Source organism: Osmerus mordax, chromosome 18, assembly GCF_038355195.1.
Source record: "Osmerus mordax isolate fOsmMor3 chromosome 18, fOsmMor3.pri, whole genome shotgun sequence".
NCBI lineage: Eukaryota > Metazoa > Chordata > Actinopteri > Osmeriformes > Osmeridae > Osmerus > Osmerus mordax.
The window spans coordinates 3730748-3751893 of record NC_090067.1 but is presented as its reverse complement, the minus strand read 5'-3'; the positions used below and the strand labels follow the sequence as shown (position 1 = coordinate 3751893).

The following is a 21146-nucleotide window of genomic DNA, read 5'->3' as shown; positions in this document are numbered from 1 at the left end:
AGATGAATGATTTGACTAGCCGCTCGAAGCACTTCATGATGACAGAGGTCAGTGCTATCGGGCGATAGTCGTTCAAGCAGGTGACCTTGGTGTTCTTGGGCACAGGGATGGTGGTCCTCTTGAAGCAGGTGGGGAGTACAGACAGGCTGAGGGAGAGGTTGAAGATGTCACTGAAGACCCCTGCTAGCTGGTCAACGCAGCCCCTGAGGGCCCTACCTGATATGCCGTCTGGGCCAGGTGCCTTGCGAGGGTTGATATTTTTGAAGCGCTGCCTCACCTCAGCTACAGTTAGTGTAGGCTCACCACTGGCTAGGCCTTCAGGTAGCTCCACTGCAGGGGGGTCACTGTCCCTCTCAAATCGAGCGTAGAAGGCATTCAGCTCGTCTGGCAGTAGGACAGAGAACTGGGTCTCACTGTAGCCTCTCCCTCAGAGTCAGGGTCAGAGCCATGGTAGCTGGACTCCACCTTGGCCCTTTAAGCCCTTTTCGCTGCTTTGATGGCCTTCAGAAGGTCGTATCTAGCCTTCCTGTACTGATCAGGGTCCCCAGAGTTAAAGGCGACAGACCGGGCTCTCAGGTTGGCCCGGACCGCGGCACCAACCCAGGGCTTCTGATTGGGGAAAGACCGGACAGCCTTCTTGGGGACGACGTCATCGATGCAGTGTTGAATGTGTGGATGGCACGGCAAACTGTGTTCAGACAATGAGTTCTGGAGGTGTTTCTGAGCCCATGCAATGATTTCCATGATAGAATCATGGCTGTTTTTGATGCAGTGCCGCCTGAGTGCCTGAAGATCACAGGCAAGCAGTATTTATTTCCCCCCTTCTCCCTTACACATAGAAATTTCTCCAGATTCTCAGAACTATTTTGTTATATTATGTACTGTAGATGATGAGATATTCAAAGTCTTCACAATTTTACGTTTAAGAACATTATTCTGAAATGGTTCCACGATATGTAGATGCAGGTTTTGGCAGATTGGTGAACCTTTGCCCATCTTTACTTCTGAGAGACTCTGCCTCTCTAAGATACTCTTTTTATGCCCAATCATGTTACTGACCTGTTTGTAATTAACCTAGTTAGTTGCTAAATGTTGCTCCAGTTGTTTATTTTCAGTAACACTTACTTTTTCCAGCCTCATTGCTGCAAGTCATTCCTGTAATTTATGGCTACATTGTTTACTGATATTTTATAGATGTGTTTGCTCCATCCTAAGCATGAAAAACATTTACAAATTTGACTTCCAAACCTCATAGAAACAGTGGGAGGAGTTGAGCAAAAAACTAAAACAAACAGTAGCAATACCTCAAGAGAGAAAGAATCAATAATCATATAATCAATGATCAGAATGTGTGTGCAAGTGTTCATGTGTACTGTATGTGCGTGTGTGTGTGTCCACATCCATAGTGCAAACATAACCGGGCTCAACAACAGAAATCAGGAGGCTTTTCCAGAAAGCAGGTGTTACAACATAACCAGGTAAGTTAACGCTCCAGCTGACACACAATGTTGCAGCAACTTACAGGCAATGCTGGCTGTCAGATGAGGAGTTAACTTACCCGGTTATGTTGCATAACTTGCTTTCTCGAGTACCCCCCTGCAAGGATGAGAACATGAGATGAGCAGATAATCTCTCTCTCTCTATCTCTCTCTTTATCTCTGTATATAGTGCTCACTGATCACCCCCCTATACATTCTGGTATTACTGGTCTAGTCAGTAAAAGGTACGTTGTTATTCTCACCTCAACTCAACCATATACCTCAACTCACTGAAGTGAAACTGAAGTGGACAGACTTACAGTATCGCAGCACTGAACAGACTCACATAACAAGAATCTGTTTCTAAAAGTATCCAGCAGTTAGACAGAACATCAAGACTAAAACACAGGTGAGTAGTCTAAATGACAAGGATTGATGCATATGATGTGAGCGTTAATAATAATAATAATAATACTGTCAAGTATTATTATTATTAAATATAATATATATTATATTTATTTGGTCATAAAAGTATGCTCATGTTAAGGCATACAGTGTAGTAATGTGAATCATAAGTGTGAATAAAATCAACATGACTGTACTTGTCACTGTTTCTTGAACTATTCAAAATCTCTAACTATAACTATCACGAAACAAATGACTCCCTGACTCAGCTCAGTTTCATGGTTTCACTTTTGATCTCTCTCTCCAGAGCAGAAATGGCTTCCTGCAGCAGCCTCCTGTCTGAAGATCAGTTCCTGTGTTCTATATGTCTGGATGTGTTCACTGATCCTGTCTCTATTCCATGTGGACACAACTTCTGCAAGGCCTGTATCACCAATTACTGGGACAACAGTGACCTGTGTCAATGTCCCATGTGCAAGGAGAAGTTCTATAGGAGACCTGAGCTTCGTGTCAATACTTTCATCTCTGAGATGGCTGCTCAGTTCAGGACGTCAGTGAAAAATAAACCCAACAGCCAATACCTACGACCAGCCAGATCTGGAGAAGTGTCATGTGACATCTGTACTGGTACCAAGCTCAAGGCCCTGAAGTCCTGTTTGGTGTGTCTGGCCTCTTACTGTGAGACTCACCTGGAGCCTCATCAGAGAGTTGCAGCCTTGAAGAAACACAAGTTGATGGACCCTGTGGAGAACCTGGAGGACAGGATGTGTCCGAAGCATGAGAGACCCCTGGAGCTGTTCTGTAGGACTGACCAGATGTGTGTTTGTCTCATGTGCACGAGAACAGACCATAAGACCCATGACACTGTCACTTTAGAGGAAGAGTACAGACCAAAAAAGAATGATCTGGGGAAGATGATGGCTGAGATGAAGCAGATGACGGAAGAAAGATCTAAGAAGGTTCAGGGGATCAAACTCTCAGTAGAGACCAGCAAGAGAGATGCAGAGAGAGAGATATCAGACAGTGTTCAGGTCTTCACTTCTCTGGTGCGCTCCATTGAGAGAAGTCAGGCTGAGCTCATTGAGGTGATGGAGGAGAAGCAGAAAGCAGCAGAGAAACAGGCTGAAGGGTTGATTCAACATCTGGAGCAGGAGATCACTGAGCTGAAGAGGAGAAGCACTGAGCTGGAGCAGCTCTCACACACTGAGGACCACCTCCACCTGCTGCAGAGCTGCCCATCCCTGAGCACCCCTCCACACACCAAGGACTGGTCTGAGATCAGTGTCCACAGTGGACTGAGTGTGGGGGCAGTGAGGAGAGCTGTGTCTCAGCTGCAGGAGACACTCAATAAAGAGATGGAGAAGCTGTCTGACACTGAACTGAAGAGGATTCAGCAGTATGCAGTGGATGTGACTCTGGACCCTGATACAGCACATCCCAAAATCATCCTGTCTGAGGATGGGAAACAAGTGAGACATGGAGACAGAAGGCAGGATCTCCCTGACAACCCAGAGAGGTTTGATTGTTGTGTCAATGTCCTGGGAAAGCAGGGCTTCTCCTCAGGGTGGTTCTACTATGAGGTGCAGGTTGAGGGGAAGACTAGGTGGGATCTGGGAGTAGCCAGAGAGTCCATCAACAGGAAGGGGGCGATCACAGTGACTCCTAACAATGGATACTGGACTGTACGGCTGAGGAATGGAGATGAGTACTGGGCTCCGGCTGGCCCCCCTGTCCTCCTCTCCCTGAGACAGAAGCCCCAGAAGGTGGGGGTGTTTGTGGACTATGAGGAGGGTCTGGTCTCCTTTTATGATGTGGAGGCCAGGTCTCATATCTACTCTTTCACTGGCTGCACCTTCACTGAGAAACTGTATCCATATTTCGTTCCCTGTCTGAATGATGTAGGTGAAAACGCTGCCCCTCTGATCATCACTCCTGTCACACAATGAAAAATAAAGATGTGGAAATGCTGGATTTCAAAAGAATTGTGATTACAAAATATTAATCTGAACAAAACTGTTGTGAGTTTGCAGCAGACAAAGTAATTTAGATTTTCAAACATTTATAACACATCTTTATACAGGGGCAGTGCTCCCCTGGTGGCTCACAGGGTAGAGCATGAACCTCAGACTGAGGCCTTGACTCAGGGTTCAAGTCCAGCCTGGGACATTTCCTGCTTTTCTCTCTTTCTTACTACCTGTCCTGACACTTTCACTCAACTGGCCAAGTTAGATTACTGGAGCTCGCTTCTCGCTGGTCTCCCAGCATGCGCAACCCGCCCTCTCCAGAGGATTCAGAACGCAGCAGCCCGCCTGGTCTTCAACCTACCCAGACGCTCCCATGTTACCCCGCTCCTTATCTCCCTGCACTGGCTACCCATCACGGCCCGTATCCGATTCAAGACCCTGGTACTGACCTTCCGAGCGGTGAACGGGACTGCACCCGACTCCATCAAGTCTCTCCTCCAGCCTTACACCCCCACCCGTCACCTACGGTCTTCTTCTGACAACCGTCTGGTGGTCCCACCTCTCAAGAGTGCCTTCTCCCAACCCAAGCTCTTCTCCTGTCTGGCCCCCCAATGGTGGAATCACCTCCCCACCTCCATCAGAGACACTGACCGTCTCCCCACCTTCAAGAAAAGGCTAAAGACGCACTTGTTCCGGGAAAGATTTGTGGAGCAGATGTTAGTTTATTTCCTCCAGGAACACAATGACACTTATTGAGGCACTTATTGCACTTGTTGGTTAGTTGTAACTGATTTAACTTCTTGTACTCGCTGTGAATTATACTATTATTGCTTGCTTTCCTACAGGTACACTCTTGCACTTTTGAGGTTCATGTTGTTTAATTGTAATTTGTTTAACTACATGCTCTCATGTTTCTTCCTATTGGCACTTATTTGCTTTTCACAATGTATGCTCCATGCTTTGGCCGCCCGCAATGTTTTGGGGCTATCTCGTTGTTTATGATTGACCTATGGACTTTTGTAAAGCTCTCTTTACGACGGCTGGAGGAAGACTAACTTACTGGTCAGAACCTTGCTTACCACAACCACTATGAATGGTGTTTACTGTATATGAAATTATGTATTTTATTAAACTTTATCCAATTTACAGCATTAGAAGAAAATCCCATCCTGTCTGACGATGGGGAACAAGTGAGAGATGGAGACAAAGAGCAGGATCTCTTTTTTTCTCCCTCATGGTCACACAGACACAAACACACACATGCACACACACAGACACGTGTCACTGTCTAAATGTTATATGACATACAAACACCTTCCTCTGCGGCTTTGGCACATGTAATGATTGAATGTATTGTGAACACGTGTGCACACTGCACATGCAAACATGAACACACACACACTTATTTGGAGTAGTCCAGCTGTGGTCAAGATTTGTAACTTATTTGTTAATGTGTGATGTTCTGAAGGGCAAAAGTCGTCTGTTTAATGTAAACAGGTTCTGCAGACACTAGCTTTCTCTCGAGTGAAATGAAACAGGCAGATCATCTGTATAATAATAATAATAATTTATATTTCTATAGCGCTTTTCTGAGTACTCAAAGACGCTTTACATGTGCGACGATAAACAAACAATACAACAGCAAAGATATAAGAGACAGAGGATCAAACAAAACAGACAAACGGAAAAAGAAAACTCTGCGAATGAGTCCTGTAGTGGAGGGTAGGGAGCAGGAGTTAGCAGGTGAAGGCGAGTTTGAAGAGGTGAGTTTTGAGGGTTTGTTTAAAAGATGCAATGGTGGAAGCCTGTTGGATGTGGATGGGGAGGGCGTTCCAGAGGGAGGGTGCAGCAGCTGAGAAGGCCCTGTGACCCCAGGTCCGGTGCTTAGTCCTGATGGTCTTCAGAGTGTTGGTGCTGGCAGACCTGAGGCAACGGGCGTGGAGGGGGAGGAGGTCTGGAAGGTAGGGAGGGGCCAGGTTGTTTAGGGCTTTGTAGGTGGTGAGTAATATACTCTTGAGTTGGTCTTTCTAAACCAACTCAAGAGTATCTGTTCATGTTGGCGGGTCTATTATTTTATGTATCAGGAACAAATATTGATGTTGTTTTATTAAGTGCTCCCCATTTTATACCTAAACCCCAAACTGTTGTAAATATGCTGAACCTGTAGTTCTCAAACTTATCAAACGAAGTTCAACCTCTTTTCAAGCCAAACCGTCCAAGGTTCACCTACGACAATCTACCATGTCAGAGACGCCACAGAAAATGAAATGACCAATGTAGCCTCTATCTACGGACGTTTTACTGTTTTAAGATTGTTCAACTATTGACTTGAAAATTTTTTGTTGGATGTAGAAACTTGTCTCTGTAACACCAGACTGATCACGTGCAAACAGATCCCCTCCGACTGCTGAGCGATTTGACAAGGAGAGAGGGAGGAAGAGAGAGGGGGAGAGAGAATGAGAGAGAGAGAGAGAGAGGAGGGGTGAGAGAGAGTGGGTGATCCACAGCAGTTTATTATTTGAACATGTTTGAAATAGTAAATACACTGATATTTAAACCTGAGGAAAAGGAACATTGTCTCTTGTTTGGCCAGAGAGAGAGAGTGAACAAGCAGCTCCAGTAGCAGGAGAGAGAGGAGGGAACTACACCTGCTGATGTGTCACCTCTTTGTGGTCCTCCATGACAGTATCGTATCACTGGTGCTGAGGATGACCAGGACCATGACAGTCTTGTCTCTCCTCATACTCTGCAGCACCTTAAGAGGATCTCACCCTGAACACACACATACATACACACACACACACACACACACACACACACACACACACACACACACACACACACACACACACACACACACACAAACATACATACATACAGACAGACACACACATATACACAGATTTACAGCACTTACACAGTTTAGACTTATCTCAGACCATTTAGTAAATGAGTTGCAGACAGCACAATAATACCCACTGTCAGCAGATGTATTTAAAATGACAACAGTCAAATGACAGTTGGGGTCTCACATTAGGGACTGCAGTTATACAAAGACACACTCTGTCATGTACACACATACAGTGGAAACAACCAGGAGCTACCTAATGAGAAGCTCCATTGAGAGCCAGCTGGTGTTCTGTGTTCCCTATGGGCTGCAGGGCAGGAGGCTGGAGACATGCTGAGTGGTGCTGTGGTCAGGTCAAGAGACACAGAGAGAGAGAGAGAGAGAGAGAGAGAGAGTGTGAGAGAGAGAGAGAGAAAGTGAGAGAGAGAGAGAGTGGGAGAGAGAGAGAGAGAGAGAGTGAGAGAGAGAGAGAGAGAGAGAGAGAGTGAGAGAGAGAGAGAGAGAGAGAGGAAGAGTGAAGAGAGAGAGAAGAGAGAGAGAGAGAAGAGAGACGAGAGGAGAGGAGAAGAGAGAGAGGACGAGAGAGAGAGAGAGAGAGAGCCAGACACTTCGGCCAGGGTTCAGCCTTCGAGCGCGTCGATGATCGCTGCCGAGCCCGCTTCTGAGAGAGAGACAAATCACACACACCTTCGGCAGGAGTTCAGCCAACGAGCCGGTGATGATGTGCCGTGCCCCGTTACTGCTGGGGTCAGGGTAGCAGAGGTCAAAGGGGAAGGGTCAAGACACTGAGGTCAGTGTGTCATTCTGGAACACAGAGACCACGGTCAAACTCAATTCATTCAGTCAGTCTAGAGAACAATCAAACACTCAATAGAGGTTACTTGTCATGTTAGGCTATCACTACTAGATGTCCCCTTACATCAACACATACATTATTATGTACACTTGTTAACTGTGTAGTTAGATGTCAGTGGAACATGAATAAAGTCAAATGATTGGGTATTACACTGGACAAGCTTCTATCTCAACACATAGACTGTAACATGGGAACAGGTATGACCAGGATGAGAACATGTTCTGTGTGTGACACCTCAGATCAGCTCCAGGTGGTCCAGTCACTGGTCTGACCTCACCTGGAGTTCTGCCCAGTCACATGGTCAGCAGCAGCAAGGAGAGATCTCAACAAGCTGCAGGTGACTCAAACCAGGATGCTAGATCAGTGCAGGAGTGTTCATTTCACTGTCAAACATCCACCTTCATTTCTCACAAATAAAGACAATGCTTGTATGGTAGTTGACTTCATGTTACCAGTGTGCATCATTGTGTGATGGACCTTAGAGAATGAATATGTAAGTGTGTGCTCTGTATGTGACAAAGAGGGGAACATCCAGTCAGGGAGGTTTGTGTGGATGTCAGACTCTCTCCAGTTGTCTATGAGTGGTGTACAGGGTGTAGTTATTTACTGAGTGATTGGTTTAGTGATGTACAGTCCTGCAGTACAGACAGAGTACAGGGTTCAGGTGGGGTTCAGGCACCAGTTGTATTGTAGGAAACTTGAAAGGTGCAATGACCACTAAGGTTTTTATGGTGCTTCATAAATCGTGGCTTCCCCCTTAGAGGACTTGAATACTGCATGCCTTCACAGACCTGAACACACATGCTCACACATCATGTGTTACTGTGTTCCTGCATATTGTGCTGTTGCTGCCACCCTTCACCATCACTACAGGATGTTGTTAATGCTCTGTGAAGCCTTTTGACTTTGCATGTTAAAAAAGTCTAAAGACAAAGTTTGATGTGCTAAGATTGTGCTATGCTATAGCTGCTCCAAGGCACCATGTTTTCCATATATATAGAACATTTGCCAAAGACAAATCTACAGTATTCCATTGCAACACATGGTTCAGGCAGGCGGACTCAGTAGTAGTGATTACTTGATACTTTATTACACACGATACAATACATGATTTGGCATAATGGTTCTACTCGCAGCGGATCCCTGCCGCACCCAACGGAGACACCGTCTCGACATCCGAGCAGAGAGCAGTCAACGCTTTCCCCCTACGACAGGAAACACAGAACCAAGGGTGGAGGCCGGGGAGGCGGAGGCAGCAGATTGAAACAGAGAGCATGCTGTGTCGCACTAGCAATGCAGATTGCAGTGATACCCTGTTTAAATAGCCCGCCCTGCTAAGAAGGCGTGCCCCGACTGCATAATATCAGGTGGAGTCAGGTGGCTGAGCGGTGAGGAAGTCGGACTAGTAATCCGAAGAACAATATAACATTATAGTTTTGTTCATAGGTTCACAAGATTCATAATTTAACTTCTGGTCTTATTCTAGAAATGGCTTCCTGCAGCAGTCTCCAGTCTGAAGATCAGTTCCAGTGTTCTATCTGTCTGGATGTGTACACTGATCCTGTCTCTATTCTATGTGGACACAACTTCTGCAAGGCCTGTATCACCAAGTACTGGGACAACAGTGACCTGTGTCAATGTCACATGTGTAAAATGACTTTTGATAAGAGACCAGATCTCTATGTCAACACTTTCATCTCTGAGATGGCTGCTCAGTTCAGGAAGTCAGAGCCAGTGAAAGCTACCATCAGTTCAGAACTGCGTCCTACTAAACCTGAAGTGTCATGTGACTACTGTACAGGTACCAAGCTCAAGGCCCTGAAGTCCTGTCTGGTGTGTCTGACCTCTTACTGTGAGACTCACCTGGAGCCTCATCAGAGAGTTGCAGCCTTGAAGAAACACAAGATGATCGACCCTGTGGAGAACCTGGAGGACAGGATGTGTCAGAAGCATGAGAGACCCCTGGAGCTGTTCTGTAGGACTGACCAGACGTGTGTTTGTCTCATGTGCACGAAAACAGAACATAAGACCCATGACACTGTCACTTTAGAGGAAGAGTTCAGACCAAAAAAGAATGATCTGGGGAAGATGATGGCTGAGATGAAGCAGATGATTGAAGAAAGATCTAAGAAGGTTCAGGAGATCAAACTCTCAGTAGAGACCAGCAAGAGAGATGCAGAGAGAGAGATATCAGACAGTGTTCAGGTCTTCACTGCTCTGGTGCGCTCCATTGAGAGAAGCCAGGCTGAGCTCATTGAGGTGATGGAGGAGAAGCAGAAAGCAGCAGAGAAACAGGCTGAAGGCTTGATTCAAGATCTGGAGCAGGAGATCACTGAGCTGAAGAGGAGAAGCACTGAGCTGGAGCAGCTCTCACACACTGAGGACCACCTCCACCTGCTGCAGAGCTTCCCATCCCTGAGCACCCCTCCACACACCAAGGACTGGTCTGAGATCAGTGTCCACAGTGGACTGAGTGTGGGGGCAGTGAGGAGAGCTGTGTCTCAGCTGCAGGAGACACTCAATAAAGAGATGGAGAAGCTGTCTGACACTGAACTGAAGAGGATTCAGCAGTATGCAGTGGATGTGACTCTGGACCCTGATACAGCACATCCCAAAATCATCCTGTCTGAGGATGGGAAACAAGTGAGACATGGAGACATAAGGCAGGATCTCCCTGACAACCCAGAGAGGTTTGATTGTTGTGTCAATGTTCTGGGAAAGCAGGGCTTCTCCTCAGGGAGGTTCTACTATGAGGTGCAGGTTGAGGGGAAGACTGAGTGGGATCTGGGAGTGGTCAAAAAGTCCATCAACAGGAAGGGGGTGATCACAGTGACTCCTAACAATGGATACTGGATTGTACGGCTGAGGAGTGGAGATGAGTACAAGGCTCCGGCTGGCCCCCCTGTCCTCCTCTCCCTGAGACAGAAGCCCCAGAAGGTGGGGGTGTTTGTGGACTATGAGGAGGGTCTGGTCTCCTTTTATGATGTGGAGGCCAGGTCTCATATCTACTCTTACACTGGCTGCACCTTCACTGAGAAACTCTATCCATACATCAGTCCCAGTCTGAATGATGGAGGTGAAAACTCTGTCCCTCTGATCATCACTCCTGTCACACAGTGAAAAACAAAGATGTGGAAATACTGAAGTTCAAAATAAAATGTGATTACAAAATATTAATCTGAACAAAACTGTTGTGAGTTTGCAGCAGACAAAGTAATTTAGATTTTCAAACATTTATAACACATCTTTATACAGGGGCAGTGCTCCCCTGGTGGCTCACAGGGTAGAGCATGAACCTCAGACTGAGGCCTTGACTCAGGGTTCAAGTCCAGCCTGGGTCATTTCCTGCTTTTCTCTCTTTCTTACTACCTGTCCTGTCAATCTTTCACAGTCTGTATCAAATAAAGGCATAAATGGCAATGAGATGTCACGTAAATGTACCAGTGAACAAATGAAATAAAATGACCTAAAATGCAATAAATGCATATAAAACCTTATTCATTTTGTACACTACCACAATCAGTGAAAAGCACAAATCACCTTTGAGAATGTCTGTTTAGTTTAGAGAACCTCCAACATGATGCCTGTATTCAGGGACAATGTACAAACACACAGTTGTATTTCAGGTTCACACTGGTTCTGTTCAAGTGTGAAATGCTCATAAGACCATAAACTCTTGATTAATCTCACTGCTTCAGTCAGTGTTTTTACGTTTTTTAGGGTAATCCATATATTTAACATAAGAAACACACTCAACAGGTCAGATATGAATATCTAGTTGACAGCATTATGACCAGCTGTAACTGATCTGAGACCAGCATTAAGACCAGCTGTAACTGATCTTTGACCAGCATTAAGATCAACTGTAACTGATCTGAGACCAGCATTAACACCATATGTAACTGATCTGAGACCAGCATTTACACCAGCTGTAACTGATCTGAGACCAGCATTAAATAAAAACACAAACTAACGTTTAATGACTTTCCATTTAACCTGATCTAAATACACACCATATTCTAAGTATGAAGAGTCTCAATAAAGCAAGTCATTGCTGTAATTTATGGCTACATCGTTTACTGATATTTTATAGATGTGTTTGCTCCATACTAAGCATGAAAAACATTTACAAATTTGACTTCCAAACCTCATAGAAACAGTGGGAGGAGTTGAGCAAAACACTAAAACAAACAGTGGCAATACCTCAAGAGAAAGAATCATATATAATCCATGATCAGAATGTGTGTGCAAGTGTTAATGTGTACTGCATGTGCGAGTGTGTGTTCCTACCCATAGTGCAAACATAACCGGGCTCAACAACAGAAATCAGGAGGCTTTTCCAGAAAGCAGGTTTTACAACATAACCAGGTAAGTTAACGCTCCAGCTGACACACGATGTTGCAGCAACTTACAGGCAATGTTGCTACAACGCTGGCTGTCAGATGAGGAGTTAACTTACCCGGTTATGTTGCATAACCTGCTTTTTGGAGTACCCCCTGCAAGGATGAGAACATTGAAAAAGTGAGGTAGAAGGACAATTCAAGATTTTCCCCACTCACAACAACTGCTGGTGTGCTCATTTCATGTCTAGACCTTCTCCTCCAGGGCCCTTAAATACTGCATGCACTCACAGAGCCAGACACACACACTCACACATCATGTGCTGCTATGTGCATCATGTGCAATGTTGCTTTCACCTTCCACCATCTCCAGCTCCTCCTGTCTGCTGTATCGTCACTACAGGACGTTGTTAGTGCTCTGTGAAGCCTTTTGACTGTTAAACATGCAGTACATTTCCTGGATTTGGACATTTGATTTCCTGTCCACCAGGGGATTTGTATCCTGCCTTGTTCTTGTATGAACTTGTGCTATTCTAGCCATGCTCCGAACCAGAGTGTTTCCCTTTGGATAGATCCACACCTCCAAAGATAAACATATTTACATTGTAATAAATTGTTAAAACAATATGTGAGTGTCTTGAATGAACTGGTATACTGGGCCCTTATTGGAGCAGCCATGTTCAGCCGTTGTTATGTACTGTAGATTGTGTAGGTTAATCTGATATGAGATAAACTTTATACTCTGCTGTCCTCATTGACCTCTCCTCCCTCCCTTCTCCCCCTCCTCTCTCCCCTACCTTCTCTCCACTCCTCCCTCTCCTTCCCAACCTCCTCCTTCCCCCTCCTCCCTTTCCCCTCCCCTTCCCTCCCACCTCCTTCTCCCTCCTTCCCCTCCTCCCCCTTCTCCCCTCCCCTCCCCACCCTTCCCCCTCTTACTCCCTCTCCACCCTACCCGTCCTCTACCCCCTCCCCCTCCTTCCCCTCCTCTCACCCCCCCCCCTCCTCCCCCTCCCTCCCTCCCTCCCTTCCTCCCCCCCTACCCTGCCCCAACACAGAACAGAGACTGCTCCCCTTCATGATCACCCTGGGTGATGGCATCCACAACTTTGCAGACGGGCTGGCTATCGGAGCAGCCTTCTCTGTGTCCTGGAGGTCTGGCCTGGCCTCCTCCCTGGCCGTGCTCTGCCACGAGCTGCCCCACGAGCTGGGTGAGTCTTCACCCCATCCTCACACAGTACAGCTCTGCACCCATCCCTACCCAGTGCAGCTAGACCTACCTCCCATCCTTACACAGTACAGCTCTGCACCCATCCCTACCCAGTGCAGCTAGACCTACATCCCATCCTCACACAGTACAGCTCTGCACCCATCCCTACCCAGTGCAGCTAGACCTACATCCCATCCTCACACAGTACAGCCCTGCATTCCGTCCCCTCATAGTATAGGTGTACAGCATGTGTGTGATGTGGTTCTATGTGGTTCTATGTGTGTGTGCAGGGGACTTTGCCATCCTGCTCCAGAGTGGTGTGTCGGTGCGCAGGGCGTTGATGCTGAACGTGGGCTGTGCCATGACATCGTTCGGGGGGCTGTACCTCGCCCTCTCCATAGCAACCGACGCCGCCACCAAGCAGTGGATCGCCGCGGTTACCACCGGGATGTTCCTCTACGTGGGATTGGCTGATATGGTGGGTATGGTACCATGGTAACATGTACCCACAGCTGCTCTTTCACCCCCCCCCCCCCGAACCTGACATATAACCATGACAATCAGACATATAACCATGACAATCAGACATGTAACCATGGCGACAGACAGACCCTGTTAGTAGCTGCTACAGCACTAGCTGGAGATCATGCTTTTTCTAATGTATTTGTGTGTGTCTGTGTGTGTGTCTCTGTGTGTAAATGTCTGTGTGTGTGTGTCTCTCTCTCTCTCTCTTTGTATGTATGTGTGTGTGTGTGTGTGTGTGTGTGTATGCAGCTCCCCACCATGGTCCATGTGGACAGCCGTCACCCCTGGCTGATGTTCTTCCTGCAGAACGTTGGACTGCTGACCGGCTGGAGCATACTGCTACTGCTGTCTCTCTACGAAGACCGCATACACTTCTAACACACACACACACTCCTCGCACACACACACACACACACATGGTCTGGAAACTGTTCTCTTCTGCATATGTTGCCAATATACTCATTGTCCAGATTAATATACTAAACCCCCATCAGTTTTAATACTGTGTTGTAAAACAGATAACTGATGTGATGTACCTGATAGCAGAGATGTGACTCCAGTCTGTCAAACCTCCAAGATGAACACCTTCATTATGCTGCTTCTGTGTCTGCCTCATTGCACCAATAAAGGGCAAAATACAAAGCTTCTCTTCAGTATGTGTTGATATTGATGCTGTGGTTGTGGTGATGATGAAATACTGGTGAGTATGCTGTCATGGTGATGAAAAACTGGTGAGTATGCTGTCATGGTGATTATGAAATACTGGTGAGCATGCTGTCATGGTGATGGAAAACTGGTGAGTATGATTGCTTTATTCTTACTTCCTGTCAGCAAGGTAGGAGTGTGTTGTCTGGAGTTCCCACCAGATGGCGCCCTGCTCTAGGACAAGTTTACTGTATCTCAAATTATGTATTTTATTGAACCTTATCCAATTTACAGCATTAGAAAAAAGTGAACTAGATAGACAGATATGGTGAGTCTCCTGACATGGGAGAGGTATTCAGACTTCTAGGCTGTCCACTTCACACTACATTTCCCATGATGCCTCAGGCTTTCTTCACAGGTAAACCCGGCTGCACCTTCACCTTTATATAACACAACCAAGCCTACTTACTCAGAACATAGGTCACACCTATGATAAGCTAACATATAATATAATAAACCTCCTAAATATACACAATAATAACCAATACAGTATACTTAACCTATAATACACAATCCTATACTAACCGTATAACCTATACTAACCTAGAGACAAGTAGGGTACAATTAGTGCAATATTTCTGATTGTGCCACCAGCAGCTGAAAGTGCAACCAGTAGCTGAAGTGACAGTGTGTAAAGTGACTAGTGTGAGTGTCGACAGTGTCCATATCAATGGAGCCTGATGGCCCTTGGAAAATAAACTGTTGTCCAGTCTGCGTGTGCGAGACCAAATGCTTCGGTATCGCCTGCCAGAAGGCAACATACAACATATAACCTGAATTCATGTCACGGCCCCACCCCCCTGAGCTTGTTTCCATTACACACCTGCTCCTGATCATCGTTACCACTACTTAACCTGTGGCCTGACATCCAGTCCCTGCCGGATCGTTAGACGTACCAGTACGTTGCGCTTTGGTGCCTGTATTTAAAGTATACCAGTAGTCATCCTGTTCGCTTTACAAATTTTTCCTTATTTTTCTGACCGGACTCCTGCTCCTCTGTTTCAGCCTCTGCACCCTGGAGACCCATTCACTCCCGCCTAGCCACCCTCACCACGACCTGCACGTTTGTTACCACAATCACCTGTACCCACCTGTCACCAATAAATACCTTTTTTTTCACCACCTACCAGTCCCGGTCTGCATTTGGGTCCCATCACTGGGATTTGTGACAATTCAAGGTGAGAAGAGACTATTAATATAACCATAAAGTATGGAGTTCTATTGCAAAATGCTCCTCTTCCTTGTTCCTGCAAATCAGCCAGGTAAACATGAGTTGAGCAGATAAACTCTCTCTCTCTCTCTCTCTCTCTCTCTCTCTCGTACAGTATATTGTGCTCACTGACCACCCCCCCTCTAAAAGCAGAACTAAGTAGGAGGAGCATTGTTATCTCAACTCACCGAAGTGAAACTAAAGTGGACAGACTTACAGTATCGCAGCACTGAACAGACGCACATAACAAGAATCTGTTTCTAAAAGTATCCACCAGTTAACCAGAACATCAAGACTAAAACATAAAGGTGAGTAGTCTAAATGACAAGGATTGATGCATATGATGTGGGCGTTAATAATAATAATAATATTGTCAAGTGTTTTTTTCATAAAAGTATGCTCATGTTAAGGCATGCAGTGTAGTAATGTGAATCATAAGTGTGAATAATATCAACATGACTGTACTTGTCACTGTTTCTTGAACTATTCAAAATCTCTAACTATCACATAACAAATGACTGACTCAGCTCAGCTTTCATGGTTTCACTTTCAATCTCTCTCCAGAGCAGAAATGGCTTCCTGCAGCAGTCTCCTGTCTGAAGATCAGTTCCTGTGTTCTATCTGTCTGGATGTGTTCACTGATCCTGTCTCTACTCCATGTGGACACAACTTCTGCAAGGCCTGTATCACCAAGTACTGGGACAACAGTGACCTGTGTCAATGTCCCATGTGCAAGGAGACGTTCTATAGGAGACCTGAGCTTCGTGTCAACACTTTCATCTCTGAGATGGCTGCTCAGTTCAGGAAGAAAAATAAACCCAACAGCCAATACCTACGACCAGCCAGGTCTGGAGAAGTGTCATGTGACATCTGTACTGGTACCAAGCTCAAGGCCCTGAAGTCCTGTCTGGTGTGTCTGACCTCTTACTGTGAGACTCACCTGGAGCCTCACCAGAGAGTTGCAGCCTTGAAGAAACACAAGCTGATGGACCCTGTGGAGAACCTGGAGGGAAGGATGTGTCAGAAGCATGAGAGACCCCTGGAGCTGTTCTGTAGGACTGACCAGACGTGTGTGTGTCGGTTCTGCACTGAGACGGACCACAAGACCCATGACACCGTTCCTCTAGAGAAGGAGTGTGAAGAGAGGAAGACTCAGATGAAGAAGACAGAGGGAGACATGCATCAGATGATCCAGGAGAGACTGGAGAAGGTTCAAGAGATCAAACTCTCAGTAGAGACCAGCAAGAGAGATGCAGAGAGAGAGATATCAGACAGTGTTCAGGTCTTCACTGCTCTGGTGCGCTCCATTGAGAGAAGTCAGGCTGAGCTCATTGAGGTGATGGAGGAGAAGCAGAAAGCAGCAGAGAAACAGGCTGAAGGCTTGATTCAAGATCTGGAGCAGGAGATCACTGAGCTGAAGAGGAGAAGCACTGAGCTGGAGCAGCTCTCACACACTGAGGACCACCTCCACCTGCTGCAGAGCTTCCCATCCCTCAGCACCCCTCCACACACCAAGGACTGGTCTGAGATCAGTGTCCACAGTGGTCTGAGTGTGGGGGCAGTGAGGAGAGCTGTGTCTCAGCTGCAGGAGACACTCAATAAAGAGATGGAGAAGCTGTCTGACACTGAACTGAAGAGGATTCAGCAGTATGCAGTGGATGTGACTCTGGACCCTGATACAGCATCCCCCTACCTTATCCTGTCTGAGGATGGGAAACAAGTGAGATTTGGAGACATAAGGCAGGATCTCCCTGACAACTCAGAGAGGTTTGATCATTGTGTCAATGTCCTGGGAAAGCAGGGCTTCTCCTCAGGGAGGTTCTACTATGAGGTGCAGGTTGAGGGGAAGACTAAATGGGATCTGGGAGTGGTCAGAGAGTCCATCAACAGGAAGGGGGCGATCACAGTGACTCCTAACAATGGATACTGGACTGTATGGCTGAGGAATGGAGATGAGTACAAGGCTCTGGCTGGCCCCTCTGTCCTCCTCTCCCTGAGACAGAAGCCCCAGAAGGTGGGGGTGTTTGTGGACTATGAGGAGGGTCTGGTCTCCTTTTATGATGTGGAGGCCAGGTCTCATATCTACTCTTTCACTGGCTGCACCTTCACTGAGAAACTCTATCCACTCTTCAGTCCCAGTCTGAATGATGGAGGTAAAAACTCTGTCCCTCTGATCATCACTCCTGTCACACAGTGAAAAACAAAGATGTGGAAATACTGAAGTTCAAAAGAAAATGTGATTACAAAATATTAGTCTAAACTGTAGATGTACATTTAGATTTTCAAACATTTATAACACATCTTTATACATGGGCAGTGCTCCCCTGGTGGCTCACAGGGTAGAGCATGAACCTCAGACTGAGGCCTTGACTCAGGGTTCAAGTCCAGCCTGGGACATTTCCTGCTTTTCTCTCTTTCTTACTACCTTTCCTGTCAATCTTTCACAGTCTGTATCAAATAAAGGCATAACATCCGGTAAATAATCATCTTAAACCAGGAAAAACTGTCCAGAATCCAGTAATATTTCAGGTTTTATGAAATATGGCAATGAGATGTCACCTAAATGTACCAGTGAACAAATGAAATAAAATGATCTAAAACGCAATAAATGCATATACAACCTCGATCAATCCTTTAAAAAAACGATTTTGTATACTACAACAATCAGTGAAAAGCACAAATCACCTAAGAAAATGTTTGTTTAGTTTAGAAAACCTCCAACATGATGCTTGTATTCAGGAACGATGTACAAACACAGAGTTGTATTTCAGATTCACACTAGTTCTGTTCAAGTTTGAAATGCTCTGAAGAGCATAAACTCTTGCTTTCTCTCACTGCTTCAGTCAGTGTTTTTACGTTTTTTTAGGGTAATCCATATATTTAATTAGAGAATGAATCACAGAATGAGGCCTGGGCTCAGGGTTCGAGTCTTGCCTGGACCATTTCCTGCTTTTCTCTCTTTATTACAACCTTTCCTGTCAATCTTTCACGGTTTGTATCAAATAAAAACACAAATCTGGTAAAAAAATATTAATCTTAAAACAGGAAATATTATCCAGTCTCCAGTAATATATTTTATGTTTTTATATTTCACCTAAATGCCCCAGTGAATGAATACAATAAACTGCAATAAAATAATATAAAACCACATTCAATCCTTTACACAAGTCTATTTTGTACACTACCACAATCAGTGAAAAGCACAAATCAACATGGTACTTGTATTCAGGGACAATGTACAAACACACAGTTGTGTTTCAGGTTCACACTAGTTCTGTTCAAGTTGGAAATGCTCTGAAGAGCATAAACTCTTGCTTTCTCTCACTGCTTTAGTCAGTGTGTTTAAGAGGCCACTGCAAGTTGAACCCTTCTGTTCCTCACTCAAAACTTTCCTTATGTTATTATTTGTAAAGGAAAGAAAAGAAAAAGATGCAGTGGTCTAACTTTTGGAGAAGAAAAAAAAGTTGAGAAGGACAATTATGAGTGAAGAACAGCAGGGTAAAATTTCCAGTGGCGTCTTAAATATTACCCTTCTGTTCCTCACTCAAACATGTCCTTCTCAACTTTTTTTAAAAGGAAAGAAAAAGGTGCAGTGGTCTCTTATTTCAGAGATGTAACTCTCCTGGTCTCCTCTTCTTTCTACTCACTTCTCTGGTTTGACCAGGGTCTACCAAAAGGTATCTTGATTCACATTACATTTAGTCATGTAGCAGACGCTCTTATCCAGAGCAACTTACAGTAAGTACAGGGGCATTCCCCCGAGGCAAGTAGGGTGAAGTGCCTTGCCCAGGTACACAACTTCATTTTTCACAGCCGGGACTCAAACCAGCAACCTTCTGATTACTAGCCTGAATCCCTAACCGCTCAGCCACATAACTCCCTACACACGCTGTGGCTTTTGATTGATAGTTACCAGATCAGAGAGTACATGGATATACTACTAGAATCCATGGATATAGTACTAGAATACATGGACAGAGTACTAGAATACATATATATAGTACTAGAATACATGGACAGAGTACTAGAATACATATATATAGTACTATAATACATAGATGGAGTACTAGAATACATGGACAGAGTACTAGAATACATTGATAGAGTACTAGAATACTACAATCCATGGATATAGTACTAGCATACATAGACAGAGTACTAGAATACATGGATATAGTACTTGAATACATGGATAGAGTTCTAGAATACATGGATAGAGTACTAGAATACATGGACAGAGTACTAGAATACATATATAGTACTAGAATACATAGATGGAGTACTAGAATACATGGATAGAGTTCTAGAGTACATGGATAGAGTTATAGAGTACATGGATAGAGGACATATTGTCTGTTTGGAGGAGACCTCATGTAAATGATGTAAACCATTCACATCCGCACATCTATCTGTCATCTATGAATACACACACAGCAACTGTTTGATAAACATGATATGTAAATTCCATGGAGGGTTAGGTGAGCTTTATTCAGTAGCTTGTTACCCAAGAGCTGGGGTCCACACACACTTTCTCACAAACACACACACACTAACACACCATCGCGCACACACTCAGACACCCACCCACACAAGCACTGACCCACACACAAACACACGCACTCACACATACAGAGGGTGTGCTCGGCTCACCTCAGTAATTCCATCTGCCCTGTTTACCCACGCTAATGGGAACTTCTTCATTTGCATATTGTTTTAAACACTCCCTCTGGAGGTGAGTTAATGAGCTCTTTCATTTGGCTTCTGACCAACCAGAGACTTCAGACTATTATTATGCAAATGAGGCTCTGCTCTGGTGAGTTTCACCTGAGGTCAGCAGCCTGAAGCCTCGCCCCCAGCTCCAGGTCCCGCCCCCAAGTCACAGTGCATGTGGAACTGTGTGTGTGGAACTATAATAATTATGTACTAATTTAGTAGATGCTGTCATCCAAAGCGACTTACAGTACAGGGGGGATTTGAATCATTTGAATATGTAACCTCTTTAAACTACAGTCAAATGCTTTAATGCTGAGCCATACCCATCCTAAATGTGTGTGTGTGTGTGTGCAACTGTGTGTGTATAACTGTGTATGTTTCCTCCAGGATCTGTTATGAATAAAAATCTTCTGGTACCCTGATGCTCATTTGCATAAGGCAGACACCATTGGCTGACAGAGTGTGAGGTAAACGGCGACCTGCCGGCCGCGTGCCTCATCAGAGACGACGATCTCGTGGTTGACGTCAACACTGTAGTATGGGAGGGGGGGATTCGGTTATGCTTTAAATTCACAGTGTCTTTATGAACTTTATTTTATTGTATCTACCCTGCTTTCTTGATACAATCATACTACTCATTCCAATTGAATATAATCTTAATAGTTGGTTAAACATCATGACGTGTGGTGCGGCACCGCGCAGGCCTTATCCCGCTTCTTTGTTTAGTGCTAAGACGTGATATCACGAAGTCAATAATTCCCCCCCGTTAAGCTCCCGGGAGACTTTCTATTTTCCTGACGGATAAAATGAAGCGCCCTTATGTCCCACCGCCGGGGTGAGCCTTATAAAGCCGCCAGCTGATCCTCCACTCCGCTCACAGACTGTCCCAACCCCC

At 45.4% G+C, this 21146-nt stretch overlaps 4 protein-coding genes across 4 annotated transcripts; all 4 read left to right on the top strand.

Moving 5' to 3' along the window:
• Positions 1 to 1800: 1800 nt before the first annotated feature.
• LOC136961870 (E3 ubiquitin-protein ligase TRIM39-like) lies at positions 1801 to 4991 on the top strand. Its single transcript, XM_067255352.1, has 2 exons — positions 1801 to 1887; positions 2191 to 4991. The coding sequence occupies exon 2, from the start codon at positions 2198 to 2200 to the stop codon at positions 3827 to 3829; it is 1632 nt and encodes a 543-aa protein (XP_067111453.1). The 5' UTR covers positions 1801 to 1887; positions 2191 to 2197; the 3' UTR covers positions 3830 to 4991.
• A 4048-nt stretch (positions 4992 to 9039) lies between these two features.
• LOC136961871 (E3 ubiquitin-protein ligase TRIM39-like) lies at positions 9040 to 10955 on the top strand. The gene has a single exon (XM_067255353.1). The coding sequence runs from the start codon at positions 9040 to 9042 to the stop codon at positions 10669 to 10671; it is 1632 nt and encodes a 543-aa protein (XP_067111454.1). The 3' UTR covers positions 10672 to 10955.
• A 1992-nt stretch (positions 10956 to 12947) lies between these two features.
• LOC136961874 (zinc transporter ZIP4-like) lies at positions 12948 to 14087 on the top strand. The gene is made up of 3 exons (XM_067255355.1): positions 12948 to 13099; positions 13389 to 13576; positions 13873 to 14087. Exons 1-3 carry the CDS (start codon positions 12967 to 12969, stop codon positions 13999 to 14001), a joined length of 450 nt encoding a protein of 149 aa, XP_067111456.1. The 5' UTR covers positions 12948 to 12966; the 3' UTR covers positions 14002 to 14087.
• Positions 14088 to 15744: 1657 nt separating this feature from the next.
• On the top strand, positions 15745 to 18142 carry LOC136961872 (E3 ubiquitin-protein ligase TRIM39-like). Its single transcript, XM_067255354.1, has 2 exons — positions 15745 to 15846; positions 16103 to 18142. The coding sequence occupies exon 2, from the start codon at positions 16110 to 16112 to the stop codon at positions 17733 to 17735; it is 1626 nt and encodes a 541-aa protein (XP_067111455.1). The 5' UTR covers positions 15745 to 15846; positions 16103 to 16109; the 3' UTR covers positions 17736 to 18142.
• The last annotated feature ends 3004 nt before the right edge of the window (positions 18143 to 21146 follow it).

Excerpts from the sequence above, each read along its gene's own strand:
- LOC136961870 (XM_067255352.1), top strand. The coding sequence starts at position 2,198 with ATGGCTTCCTGCAGCAGCCTCCTGTCTGAAGATCAGTTCCTGTGTTCT.
- LOC136961871 (XM_067255353.1), top strand. The coding sequence starts at position 9,040 with ATGGCTTCCTGCAGCAGTCTCCAGTCTGAAGATCAGTTCCAGTGTTCT.
- LOC136961874 (XM_067255355.1), top strand. The coding sequence starts at position 12,967 with ATGATCACCCTGGGTGATGGCATCCACAACTTTGCAGACGGGCTGGCT. Across the intron at positions 13,100-13,388 it reads CGAGCTGCCCCACGAGCTGG|GGGACTTTGCCATCCTGCTC; the intron begins GTGAGTCTTCAC and ends GTGTGTGTGCAG. Across the intron at positions 13,577-13,872 it reads ACGTGGGATTGGCTGATATG|CTCCCCACCATGGTCCATGT; the intron begins GTGGGTATGGTA and ends GTGTGTATGCAG.
- LOC136961872 (XM_067255354.1), top strand. The coding sequence starts at position 16,110 with ATGGCTTCCTGCAGCAGTCTCCTGTCTGAAGATCAGTTCCTGTGTTCT.